The sequence below is a fragment of the Thermothelomyces heterothallicus genome, assembly GCF_042370625.1.
Source record: "Thermothelomyces heterothallicus CBS 202.75 unplaced genomic scaffold P884_scaffold_1, whole genome shotgun sequence".
In the NCBI taxonomy this organism is placed as follows: domain Eukaryota; kingdom Fungi; phylum Ascomycota; class Sordariomycetes; order Sordariales; family Chaetomiaceae; genus Thermothelomyces; species Thermothelomyces heterothallicus.
This window is the reverse complement of record NW_027192562.1, coordinates 384,068-396,936: the sequence shown is the minus strand read 5'-3', so window position 1 is coordinate 396,936 and position 12,869 is coordinate 384,068. Positions and strand designations below refer to the sequence as shown.

Below are 12,869 nucleotides of genomic sequence, written 5' to 3'. Positions count from 1 at the left end.
TACGTAGAGAAAAAGGCAAGCGATCGGCATTCGAAAACTTGCCGAACCGTGCATTCCTCCTCTGCCATCCGGCACCGAATGCAGCAGCCCTGCGCACACGCCGAAGCCGATGATTGGTACATCCGTACATAAGGTACATACATACATACATACATACATACATACATGTACGGAACCCGAATGCTGGGTACAATGCGGTTAGTTTGTTTGTATCTGTATTGTACTGCCATTCTAATCCACACCCACAAGTAGTATTATGTAGTTCTGGTCAAGGCAGGCGTGGCACGTTGCACCATGACCCTCGGAGTCCCCGAAATCGCCTCCCGATTTCCGAACTAAAGTAACTCATCATCGGCGATTGGTGGTGGTACCGAGCGTGCTTCCTTGTGACCCGGAAGTGTTAGGGCCCCCGGATCGATTCTGTTTAGTGAGGCTGTCTAGCTCCCAGAAGCGGTTGAGACGTCATCACCATCGTCATCAGCCATTCGTTGTCCGTCTCTGCCCGCGTCACCTCCTTTCCGATAATACACAATTCACCCTCTTCAATACGGCCGGGGGGCGCCGTCTGCCCAAGTACGGAGCCGGCCTGCGATACCGGTCCCGTATGATAGGACAAGACTCGGCTCCATCAACTGTAGCACGTTGCCCTTGTACCACCCCCGTCTATTCGATGCCCATCCGTCTCAGACACGCAACGCCGCGGATATGCCTTCTCCATTCCAGACAACCTGCCTCCTATAGCAGATAGGCCAATGAATGGATGTGTGGTATATATAAACCCCTGATTAGTTTCCACGCCTTCAACAACGTCGAGGCAAACACAGCTGCCCGCAATCGTCCAAGCCGTGCGCATGACTTGTTTGTTTCGCCCCACGTCCCGTCTAGTAGATTCCCTGAGTCCTATACTGGAAGGTATCATAACTACGCATTATCATCAGCATCGGTCCGCACGGTAGGACGGAGATAAGTAAGCCGAGACCAACGGGGAAGAAAAGGCACATGGAACTTACAGTCGTGTGTAATAACTGCCAAGTGACTTGGCAATAAGATCGGTCTCGACAAACTGCTCCGCCTCGTCGGCGCTCAGCTGCAGTTGGAACCGCTGCCTCAGCGCCGCCGTGACCTGCGCGACACCGGCGCCGAAGCACGGCATCTTGGAGTCGCGCCCCATCATGGCCACCAGGTCGATGATGTTGTCTGCCGATCGCCGCAGGGCTGCTCCGGTTTATCGCCAGTCAGCATCCCTTAGCCCCACCCATCATGACCCATTCTTCGGCGTAGCAATGGAAGGGAGGGGGAAAAGGGAGAAGGGGAGTGGGGAGTGGGGAGTGGGAAGATGGATAATTGTTCGGAGAAGGAAGGAAATAGAACTCAAACGTACCCTGGAACCCCTGCTTGCAGAGCTTCTTGTAGTCCTCAAAGTCGGGCGACCCGACGCCGCCCAGCACTTCGACATACTCGTACGTCAGCTTGAACGGCGCCGCCTCGAACCCGACCGACCCGGGCGAGTTGGACAGCATGAAGCCAAAGTCGATGTGGATGATGTGCCCTTCGTTGTCGATGAGCACGTTCCCGTTGTGGCGGTCCTTGAGCTGCAGGACGTACGAGATGACGCTGTAGGCGGCGAGCGAGCGCTTGAACGCGTCGACGCCGGCGCGGTAGGCCTCGCCCTCGGGGAGGCCAAACGCCTTGATGAAGTGGTCCTTGAGCGTGGCGATGCGGCGGCGCGGGTTCTGGCCGGACTCGATCGAGGCCAGCGTCAGGCTGCGCTTGATCGAGTGCAGCGACACGCCGTTGGCAATGGTCTCGATCAAGCCCGACGACTCGCCCGTGACCAAGATGCGCATGAGCTTGACCCAGACGGGCACGCCCGCGTCCTTCCAGATCTTGTGGCAGACGCGGATCAGCTGGCACGCGAACGCTTCCTGGCGGAGGTCGGACCCCGTCTTGACGATGACGCTGACCAGGTCCCAGTTCTTCATCCACCCGTAGGGCGACGACTTGCGGATCCGCTCCTTCTTCGCCTCCCAGGCCTCGCCGAACACGGCCGCGCTGGGGTCGTCGCGGTCCCCCTTCCGCTGCAGCCCGCCCGTCTTGATGTCGTTCTCCATCCTGTCGATGCCGGCGTTGGCATTGAGATTCGGCTCGACGGTTGTTGTCGCGTCGTCGCCGCCCTCGGTTCCGTTGGTCTCGCCTCTCCCCCTAGCCGCCGCCGCCGCCGCCGCCGCCGCCGCCGCCTCCGCCTGAGCGCGCGCCATGATCGTGTCGAATGTCGGCCCGTGCCCGTCATCCAGATCAAAACTTTGCTCTTCCAGGCTCTGCATGCTCGCGATGATGCGCGCCCTGATCGCCGCCACCTCTTGCTTAGGTCGCTTCCCGCTCGTGGCGTCCAGTTGCGCGAGCATCTGCGAAGCCGTGCGCATGTGTACCGCGAGCGCCGAGAAGTCGGGCTGATCGACCGAGTTGTTCCGCGGCTTGTTGACCGTCAGCCTCCTCCTGCCGAAGGACGGGCTGAGCGACTCGGATGAGCCGCCCGAGCTGCGCGGAGCTGCCTTGTCCAGAGCGGCCGCCCCGGCCGTGCCGCCAAGACGGAGCGACGTGCTGGACTGAGTCGGCGCCGACCCCAACAGCTCATCATCGTCATCCGAAGGCTTGAGCAAGGGCGAGTTCCCGAGGTCGCCAGACGCCGGCTCAAAGACGCTATCGATGACCGGCTCTGGTGGTGCTCGAGAAGCGGGCGGTACGCGTGGCGAGTCCGACAGATCGAAGACTCGCTTCCGCGTCCCTTGTTCGGACAGCAGCGTCGCGAGCAGCCTCTGGTTGTCCGGGGTGTCGGGGTCGAACGTGAGGTCGTCGCGTAGTATCTCGACCATCAGTAGGTATGGGACCTTTTCGGCACTGTTTAGGACCGTGGCCTCGGCCGGGTTGAGCCGTACGATTCTGTGGTGGCGGCTCTTGGATGGGGAGCCATCCACCAGGTCGGGAGGGCAGATGACGGGAATATCCACCTCTGCCGGGAGGTCTCGGGCGATGAGAGCTAGTTCGGCGCGGAGGGCGCTAAGCCGCGCGGGTTTCGGGACCACAACGAGACGGTTCGAGATGTCCTCGAGCGCGGATAGAAAGGCGGTCTGACAGCGGAAGTAGTTTTGCCGGAGCAGCCGCGTCTTTTGCTCACGTGTCAATTCGGACTGGCTCAGGAGCGTCCGGACGTGGTGCGAGTGCCGCTTCGGCGATGACATGGGCTCGGAGGGACGTAAGCCGGCCGACAACGGCGTCGTCGGTCTCGTTACCAGACGGGGCCGGGAATCCGGAAGGGGCAACGAGGCCGAGCTGAGGCGGGCTTCCAGGGAGAGGTCCTCGAGGCGGCTGGACAGCTGCTCCTCGTCCTCCTGTTCCTGCGATGCCGACTCGGTCGGTTTCGATTTCGACCTCGATGGCGGCCGAGACGCCTTTGTCGCCGGCTTGGCCTTGCCCGACGCCCTGCGTGGACTGGTCTGCGTCTTGACCTCCTGGGCGCTCACGCTGCGCCCCTCCTTTGCGCGCCTTGAGCGAGTGCTCCCGGCGGTGACGGTATGTGCGCGCGCCGGCGCATTCTTGTTTGCCACGATGACGGGTTCCGATATCGTCTCCTCAAGGGGGCGCGGTTTCCGGGCCTGGGCGATGGCCAACGGTCCAGCCCACTGCGGCAGGAAAGGGCACGCGACGCTCGCGAGGACGAAGCTCCCGAGAACCGTCACCGGCAGGGCGTTCTCGGTGATCCTCTCGTTGCGCGCGTGCTCGGAAAGACCGAAGACGATGTGTTGCACCTTGTTATACACCCGGCGACAAGTCTTGAAAGCCTCGGTCTGGGGATTCGCCGCGAGATCGTGGAGGTACGTCTGGAACAGCCAGAAGGTCTGCGAAGCCGGTCGTTAGCAATCACCGACCGGCGGTGCGAGAGACAAAAGACGGGGTACGGCGAACCAGCAGCGCAGCGGTAACCGACTCCTCGCACAGGTCCAGCAGGAACTCCTCCAGAGCCATCGACTCGTTGTCGACGCTTATGATGAGGTGGCATAGCTGTGGGAGGAAGAACTCGATGTCCTCGTAAGGGAACTGCCGAAGCTTGTTGCAGAGGACATAGTGGATGCCTATGTGGTCGGCGTAGCGACTGCAAGCGAGAGGTCAGCAACGCGATGCGCCAAGCGGGAACTGGATGGCCTCCCTCGGGCATTCGAGGACACGCACGAGAGATACGACACCGAGAGGAAGGGGTTCTGGTTGAAGACATCGCTCTCGAGGAACCGCTTCAGCAAGTCCCAAGACATTGGTTGCGACGGCGTCAAGGAGGGAGCGGCTAGACTGGGGTGGAAGAGCAAGAGATCGGACGGCGGCGGCGGTGGTCGTGGTGGTGATGGCGGTGGTGGTGGTGGTGGTGGTGGTGGTGGTGGTCGTGGTCGTGGTCGTGGTAGTGGGGTGGGGAGGGCAGAAGCATGCTCATGTCCTCCTCGCCCTGTTCACGAGCGCTCGGCGTCGACGGTAGCGTGGGCGGATCCAGGTGCGCGTAACTGCTGCAGCATGGCTGACTGCCTCGGCTGTTCGTCGTCCGACCCTGCAAATCCTCCTCCTAATGTATCGGGTCCAAAGAAAGGACACGAGAGTGTTGCTGGCAGTGATGGTTGAAGCTTTTGGACCTCCCGTTTGAGGACAACTGAGCCAGAGCTCCATTTGGCCAATTCGCCGGAGCGTTCCGCTCCTCGTTCGTCCATGTGCCCCACCTGCCGGCGCTCGGCTGCCTCTCTGAACCCTCAAATGGAACCCCTGCCCCCACCTGTCGTCAATGATGGCAGTTAACTATGCAGCGGAGTGAGGCGGCAATTCCTCAAGTGGTTTAACTACCTATACGTTCGTTATTTGAGTTCCATACTCCGGGCCAATCCCCCGACCCGGGACCCAACTAAGCGTAGATCGTAGGATGGCTTTCTTTCGGGTGATTGTTATGTGACTACGCATCCGGACAACAAAGAGTTTGAAAATTGAGAAGCCGTCGGGGTCTTTCAGCGGCGGTTGCTGCGTTGTTCTGCTTGATTAATTTTCTCGCTCCGGACTTCGTATCAAACATGCCGTTCGAATTTTTCTAATGGATGGATCACTTAAACGCGATAACCCCAACTCCATTCCCGTGTATCAAGTACCAAATATTAACCTTATTACCAAACAGACCGTCTCCGTTGTCGAGTCCACTGCCCCTGCTTTCGCTTCTTCCGCTTCTTGGGTTTGACCCTCTGCACCGCAGTGTCAGCCAGACAGCGTGTCTTTAAAGCCACATACGAGAATAGGACCTGATGGTTTCGTAGCGGGAACTCACCTTGTATTTGACCCTCTCGCTGCCGTCCGGCATCTGCACAATCTCATGCTGGATCTGGTACCCAAAGGCCGGCAGCACCTTTGCCCACACGAGCCAGTACACCGTGCCGATGACTAGCAGGCTGGTGCCAAGCGTGGGGAACACGTAGTACGGCACGTTCTGGAGAAAGTCGTTCTCGATGAAGGGCGCCGCCTGGACGAACAGGAGCGCCACGATCCAGAATATCGTCAGCAGCGGCGAGCTGCGGAAGTTTGTGCGCTGCTCGGCCCACCTCTCGGAGGGGGCAAAGCTGAGATAGACGAGCCCCAAGGCGAGGAATACTAGGGGAGAAAAAAAAATAAAAACTCAATGTCAGAGAAACGGTGGGGAGAGCGATGGGACGGAGAGCCAAGACATGTGACATACATTTGATGTAGTTACCAGAATAGATGAAGATGTTGGTGACGAAGACGTAGACGTCCGGCGTATTGGACCCGAGGATGAAGATGGTGCTGAAAATCCAATGCAAGAATATTGCTCCGGTTGGTGCGTTAAATGGCCAGTCGCTGGCCCAGAAGCGAGACCACGGTAGGATACCCTCCTTGGAGAGCTCCTGCTTGACTCGGGGCATAGCAAAAGACTGCGCAAATGCGTTTCCGAGAGCGGACAGGCCGATGAAAAGAGGCATCACTCTGACCACGAAGGCACTCCTGCCCCACACATTCTCGAAGAACTGGGCCGCTACGGTGACGCCGGCGTTCCCAATTTCCTCCTTGCTCATTGCGGCAAACTGAAGCCGTTAGCAGGGCCGAGCCCTCCCAAGGAAGCAAGCTGCGGTGTGGGTTCGGCCTCTTACGTAGGAAATGTTAGCCAGGAGGTACAGCGCGGTAACGACCGAGACGGATATGGGCGCTGCTCTCTTCAGAGTCCTGGGTGCGCTTCTGACTTCGGTAAGGACCTGCGACCCTTGTCAGCATTGCCGGCACGCACGCCCACCCAAGCCAGGCATTGGACCTACATAATTAGCATTCTCCCAGCCGCTATACGAGTAGAGCACCTGTAGCAGAGCAATCGAGTAGCCCCCAGCCGCCCCGCCAGCGTCAAAGCCTTCGTCGGGCCTTCTCGAAGAACCCGCTCCACGGAAACTTGAAAAGTTGTCGGGTCGCGGGGCTACCGTTCTTCCCGCGAGAGCGGCGAAACCCGTGCAGACAAGCAGGCTGAGCATGACGAGCTTGAAGGCGCCAAAGCCATTGCTGAGCCAGATGCCCCAGCGTGGGGCAAACGCGTGGATAAGGCAGACCACTGGAGTGCTTGGTCAGCGTGCCTGGCGGCCTGGGCCGAATTCGGGAGAGGGGCAGGGCTCACCAGTAATAGTGGCGACGGCAATTCCCCTGTTCAGCCAACTCCCGTCTTCGGGTGGTTTCTCCGTGGCAGCGCGCAAAAGGTAGCTGCTGAAACTGATGCAGTTTCCCGTGGAGATGGCAAAGAGGACAAACTGGACTACCCTGGGGTAAGTGATCGTGTGCGCTCCCGGCACTTTTTCGTTGGCACTCTCACCTGCGAAAACGCATGTGGCCAGGTACTTGGGCCTCCGGTACACACGTTCCAACTATGCACGAACAGGGCCCGTCAGCAACCTCTCGAATAGAGGAACTATGGATAGAACGGGTCGAGCTCACATAGACTTTCTCGCCACCTGATCGCGGCAGAGCGGTGCCATACTCGAGGTAGACGAAAAGCCTGGCTCAACGTCAGCGCAACAGGGAAAAAAAAAATTCGAATAACCCCCCTCCGCCCCCGGTGGCTCATACCCACTGTAACAAGTTAGCCCAAACGCCTCGCAGCGATATAACTCATCGAGTCGGAAAGACTGACCAGAACGTCATCACCCCACCCAGGACCCAAAAGAGCAGCGCCGCGCCGACACTATCGAGGCAGAATATGATGCGTGACGGGGTCGAAAATATCCCGGCCCCGACCACACGGTTGATGATCAGAAACGCGGTCGACCATGTCCCAAGCTTCCTGTCTGTAAAAGCGTGTTCCGCGTCAGGAAGCCTGTCTCACCACACCTCACACGTCGATACAAGAGAGACAGAGAGGGGGAAGGGTGGGAAAGGAAACAAGACACCAACCTTCGGGATACACAAAGTCGCGGTAGTCACTCGCATCATCATCCGCGGCATTCGTTGTCCCTACTCCGTGGCTGTAGACAGTCCCTCCATACGTTCCGTGGTCGTCACCGACGGGGTGTGCTTCGGGATCTTTGCTGACCACCGGCTGCTCAAAGATTTCTGGTTCCTGCATGTCGATCCGGCCAGACACCTCTGCTCCCAACTTCCCTCTGCGGCTAATTCCTCTCCGGGACCACCTCGTCAGGAGAGCACCCTCTTCCCTAAAGCGGATACGCTGTCATCTACAGCAGGGTTGCCGGACGGGGGAGAGGGAGAAAAGGGGGGTTGTGTGGTTCGGCGCTATGGAGCCCTGCGATTCGTACGTCTCCGTGTGTTAATTGAACCTCTCGCCGTGGTCAGCCGCCCAACAAATGCCACCGGCGCCATTCACCGGCGCTAAAACGGGGGACCGAGACGGCCTGGACAAAAGGCCACTGTCCTAGGCCTGGGGAGAAGCAAGGCTGTGTGGTTGACGCGCAGAGTCGAGAAGCGGACCGCGCCCCGGGCCGCCCGGGGGGGGGGTGGAGGGAGAAAGTCGAATAAACAGGATACGAAAACACAGCCGAGAAGAGCTTCAGCCTTGTACTTGTTCGTCGAAAGAACCAAAAGCGAAAACAACCATCATAAAGCCGGGGTGGAGTATAACGGGCGGTTTAGAGAGAAACCCGTCCAAAACCCACGGGCGGCACTCCGCAGCAGAGCCTCATCTCACGGCTGGAAGGAAACCCAAAATCGAATCTTGGGGCGGGACATTCTACGCTACACTAGCGCACAAGTACACTAGCGTACGGATTACACTACACACTAGTTAGTTACCCTGTACCAGGGTTGCCCACGAAAGGAGGGCCATGCTAACTAGTCCACAGGCGATGGTGTCCAATGGAACATTGAAGATTCCAGAGCTGGAGGCTGAAGCGAACCCATCTGTCCAATGAGCGGCCGAGCCAGAGCCCAACAAGCGGGGGGCCCCAGGGAAGGCACATGCGAGGGCATGTGTGGGCCTTTTTGCAGGCTTACCCCCACTGGTCAGAGGGTCTTGCAGGATGGGAGAAGGTGATTTGTTAGAACCGAGTCGATAAGCGGGAGAGAACGGGGGGGGTCGGATAGGAGGGTGGGGCAACCCCAGATTGCGGTCGGATAGTGTAAGACATTGGAAGCGATGGAGTCGATGGGACGACAGCGGGTGGGTCGGGTCATCAAGCCGTCCGACAGGGTGTCACTGTTCATGTCGCCGAGAGCCAACATCGTGTGGGGGGCACCTGTCGTCGGGCTGCGCCGACTCCTCAAAGCTTATATCTCCGACTTTCCCCCTTCATGGAAAGATCCACGTACGTTACACCCCTATCCAACTCTTTTACCCTCCTACTCCGCGTGTACTACATACACTTAACACCAGAGTTACTACGGATTATACCACGACAACTAGGGTCTTTCGGGACAATTCGCCCTCGAGTTCAACGACGGGAAAGGCGAATGCATGCTGCCTCGTGGCTTCGAACCCCGGTCAGGGTCTTAACTACACTAGGTGGAAAAGTGGAGCCCATGGGACATCACGCCAAGAACCTTCCTAGCTTTGGTTGATGCTCGCGTGCCTCCGTTTCCGTTTCCCAGCACTTGAATCGAATCGGTTACCCAAGGACTTGCGCCGTACGACGCGTCCCGAGAGTCAGGACGGATAAGGGGGGAAAACGCCGGCAACTACGGGAGGTGCACTGCGCCTCAATCGCGCTCACTTTTCAACACTCCATGGGCTCAGCAGCCTTGTCAAACGAGGATTTGCGTCACGCAGGGCAACCTGCAGCCCCTTTCCAATTAGTTAGTACTAGTACGGAGTAGTGTAGTTTAATCGGGGGCATTGCGGCGATTGCCACCGGAATACTCTCTTCTTCTTCTCGTCCTGTAAACCACGGAGTATCACCGCTTACCTGCAATCTTGCGGTATGTCCAGGCTGCCCTCAGGTTATGTACATGTACATATCAATGCCACCGAGAGATGCATAAAAAATACGTTCATGAATTTTTTTTGTTCCCCGGTGTTGCGCTCGCCTGTCAACGTGTGTATGCATATATACATACACCGAAGCCGATATACATAGGTATATATTATGCTGTGGTATTTGGGTAAAAATCCTTCGTCTGCCGTCCCGGGCAGCAACATCTTCAGTCATGCACTACTTCAGACGCAAAGCCACTTGCGGCGAAAACACTGCCGCGTCCATTTCCTCCTGGATTTTGTTGAGTCGTTGGCGCTGATGCCTTCGCTCCCTAATAACTTCGTCCCATTTTCGCAGGAAATTATCTTGGCCTGTCCATAACAGGTCAGCATTTCAAGACATGAACGTTGTACGGCCGTTGAATACTGACTCGGCGAGTTTTCAAACTCTATTTCAAACGTCTTATACGAGTCATACTCTGACCCGATATCGACCTCGACGACTCTGCCGTGAATATCAAGCCCTGCTGACTCGGGACCTTGCTTCGGTTCCAGGTGAGCTGCTGCCTGTCAGTGACAACACTCTCTTTTTGGGAAAGAGCCAACAAATAAAGTTCATCGGGAAAAAAAAATATCCCACCTTTGACTGATGGCCACCGCGATCCCTTCCTTGAAAACGGCGTTGGCCCTTTTCTGGGCTTCAATTTGACCGAGGTTTGGCCCTCCACTTTGATCTCGAGGTCATCCGTGACTATCTCCGCGTTAGTGGCTGATTCGTGGTCTGTTCTGTGAACCGAAACGTACTGAAACAGGTGACGTATTCCCCCGTACGTCCCAGATACAACATTAACCTTGAAGAGCTCGCCACGAGCCGTTCCCGCAGCGGCCCCGACAGCGTCGTGCCGGCTGTGACGAACGACGCCACATCGGACTGGGCGGTCCTCCGTCCTTCTACCTCATGCCAAATCTGTAGCCGCGCACTAGAATATTGGGTGCTCGACCGGCTGTTCGCTTTGCTGAGCGTCACCATGCGTACACTGCCAATGTCTAGCACCACCTTTTCGCCTGTGAGCGTCTCCTGGAAGTCGAACAGGTCTACTGGTCGGTCAGAAATCCGGTCCGCTTGCGTCAAGGCTATGGGCTGCTGTTACCTTTCAAACTCGAGAACTGATAGATGCCGCTCGGTCTGCAGTTTCCCTGTGAAGCCTGCATGTACCCACTGCCCTTGTCGCTTTCCTTATCGCGGATGTAGACGACGTAGGGTAGTCGCTGATCGTATGCGTAGGCTGGGACGAGTTGCGCGTTGTTCGCTTTCACTACGCCACATGTCAGTCTGGGCGCGGCAGGGGGGAACGGTGTCGGGAGGAGGACATACTCCAGTAGGTCTCCGACTCTCGATCAACCTTGCAGTAGAACCGGAGATCGTTGGTGAGTGTATTTCGAAACACCTTCAGAACCCCGTCCCGGAAGGCCGGCGAGGTGAGGGTCTGGGCGCTTTTCACGGGACTGCGCGAATACGTCAGTGCTTCTCAATCAACATCCGGTCCCGAGGGATGGCTTTACCCGTCAAACAGTAAAATCTCCCCTGGAAGAACGTTATCTCGTCCCGTACTTGCCCCGTCGCTTATTGTTGTGTGGGCTTGATGATACACGACCACAGGGGTCACCGTGTCGTATTCGGCGGAGGATGGATTCACGTAAGTCAATTGCGGCGGGAGGGAGGACGGCGACGCCGACACGGGAACGTAGAGCGGGCGGCAGGAGCACTCGTTCCAAATTCCTTGACCATTCCGAACTTCCTTATCAGGCGAGGCCGGGAGAGGGGTCGAATGAGCGGAAATTGGGTCGGAAGCTTGCTGTGGCGGTGTCACGGGCGTGGCGTGATCCAATAACGACGGAAGGCCCGTCGTGGCCGTTGCCCTCTGTCTCTGGGATTGAAGATGGGCATTCGTCTGTGTCGTATAACTCGCGTAGTTGACCTTGGTCCAGTATTGCGGGGCGGCACCAGGGCTGGGGTAGTTGTGCGCACCGGAAGACGATTCCTCGTGAGGCGATGGTTGTTCATGACGGGTACTGGACATCCTTGGGGAGGTCGACAGACTATGCAGGCTCGCGGGGCTCGTCGGTAACCTCCGAGCCACATCGGGATCGGTGAGAGTTTCGGCTGCCTGGACCCCGCCATCGGACTCTGTGTAGAGCGGTGCTGCGCTAAAGTAGTTGTCAATGCTGAGCTGCGCCATCATTCCCGCAACTTCATGCGTCGGGCTGGACCCGGAAATCGCAGTCCCGGCATATGCGGATTGAGTCGAGTATGCGCCGGAGGAGCGGGAGTACGAGCTGGCATTGGAGGGAGACCTTCCCCAGCTAGGGGCTGTTTCGGGAGGATCCTGCACGTGGAACGGCGGCGGCGGGATAGAAGCGGGAGAGCCTGAGCCCGTAACACTTAGCGTGTAGAAACCGGCGGGTTGGGCGGGAGCGGCAGCGGGAGGAGGATGAGGAGGAGGAGGAACCGGTATCGAGGCGGGCACGCGACTCCCGGCGGGGGCCGGGTCTGAAATCCTCTCGATGCGGTAGCGGGTGCCGTCTGGGGCCACAAGGATGCTTCCATCGGCGAGTTGAGGAGTTGAATCAAAACTGGCCGGGTCGAAACCGCGTTTGAAAAGCTCAGAGAGAGGAACGGTAGCCTCGTCGCTGACAGGCGGAAGGCTGGGAGCCGGGGAACGACCCCGGGTTGGCATTATGGACGGCGCCGCGCAAGCCCCATCAGGTCAACCGGCCATGACGGTGTCGCGCTGGCATGAAGAGGGGTCTGTCGGACACGTCGCATGTGTATCTCTCCGTGCCGTTCGGCCTGGGCACGTATCTAAGGTATGTACGCAGGGTTGCTAGGACGCCGAACGGGGATTAAAAGAGCCAGAGCAGGGCTCGGCAAAGGAGGGAGGCATTGGTGCGCAGCTAAGTGGAGACAACCGCTGGCAAAACAACGCTAGCTGGCTGGGTCAGGTTAGTGCCTGCTCCGTGCTCTGCCAGCAGGCTTGGGGCTTCTGTCAGTTACTGCGTACCCCGTAGTGTAGGTGCCCGGGGGGCTTGAGGCGGCGTGCATCCATCAATCACCCCCTCCTTTCCATTTCCTCCACCTCCCTTGTTCACCTTCCAACTTCCTCCGATAATAGTAGATGGTGTAAAACCGCCCACCTTCTGACTGCCTCGTCGACCCACGCCCAGGAATTACCGCGATTTCGGGCATCGAGACGGGAGCGTAACGCACATCAATCACCCCGGGCATCATCGCATCTCTCAGCTCCCTGCTATCCTTCGCCGTGATGACAAGTACAAGGCTAACTAAGAACAACGCAACCCGGAAGATCCGTCGGCGTTCCCGACAGAAGCGCGCTGAATTGAACCGGCAGCGCTATTTAAACTGCCCGGTTCGAGT

The 12,869-nt window shown here is 58.1% G+C and overlaps 2 protein-coding genes across 2 annotated transcripts; both read right to left on the bottom strand.

Annotated features, from left to right (window-relative positions):
* Nucleotides 1-881: 881 nt before the first annotated feature.
* P884DRAFT_273776 (phosphatidylinositol 4-kinase-like protein) lies at nt 882-7,633 on the bottom strand (the record flags this gene model as incomplete). Its single annotated transcript, XM_069442630.1, has 12 exons — nt 882-921; nt 1,011-1,215; nt 1,382-3,896; nt 3,964-4,150; nt 4,692-4,771; nt 5,348-5,667; nt 5,753-6,116; nt 6,183-6,284; nt 6,345-6,628; nt 6,692-6,831; nt 7,202-7,355; nt 7,462-7,633. 12 exons carry the CDS (start codon nt 7,631-7,633, stop codon nt 882-884), a joined length of 4,563 nt encoding a protein of 1,520 aa, XP_069301421.1.
* A 2,551-nt stretch (nt 7,634-10,184) lies between these two features.
* On the bottom strand, nt 10,185-12,171 carry P884DRAFT_273775 (uncharacterized protein; the record flags this gene model as incomplete). Its single annotated transcript, XM_069442629.1, has 4 exons — nt 10,185-10,528; nt 10,585-10,749; nt 10,809-10,939; nt 10,997-12,171. 4 exons carry the CDS (start codon nt 12,169-12,171, stop codon nt 10,185-10,187), a joined length of 1,815 nt encoding a protein of 604 aa, XP_069301420.1.
* Between the last annotated feature and the right edge of the window lie 698 nt (nt 12,172-12,869).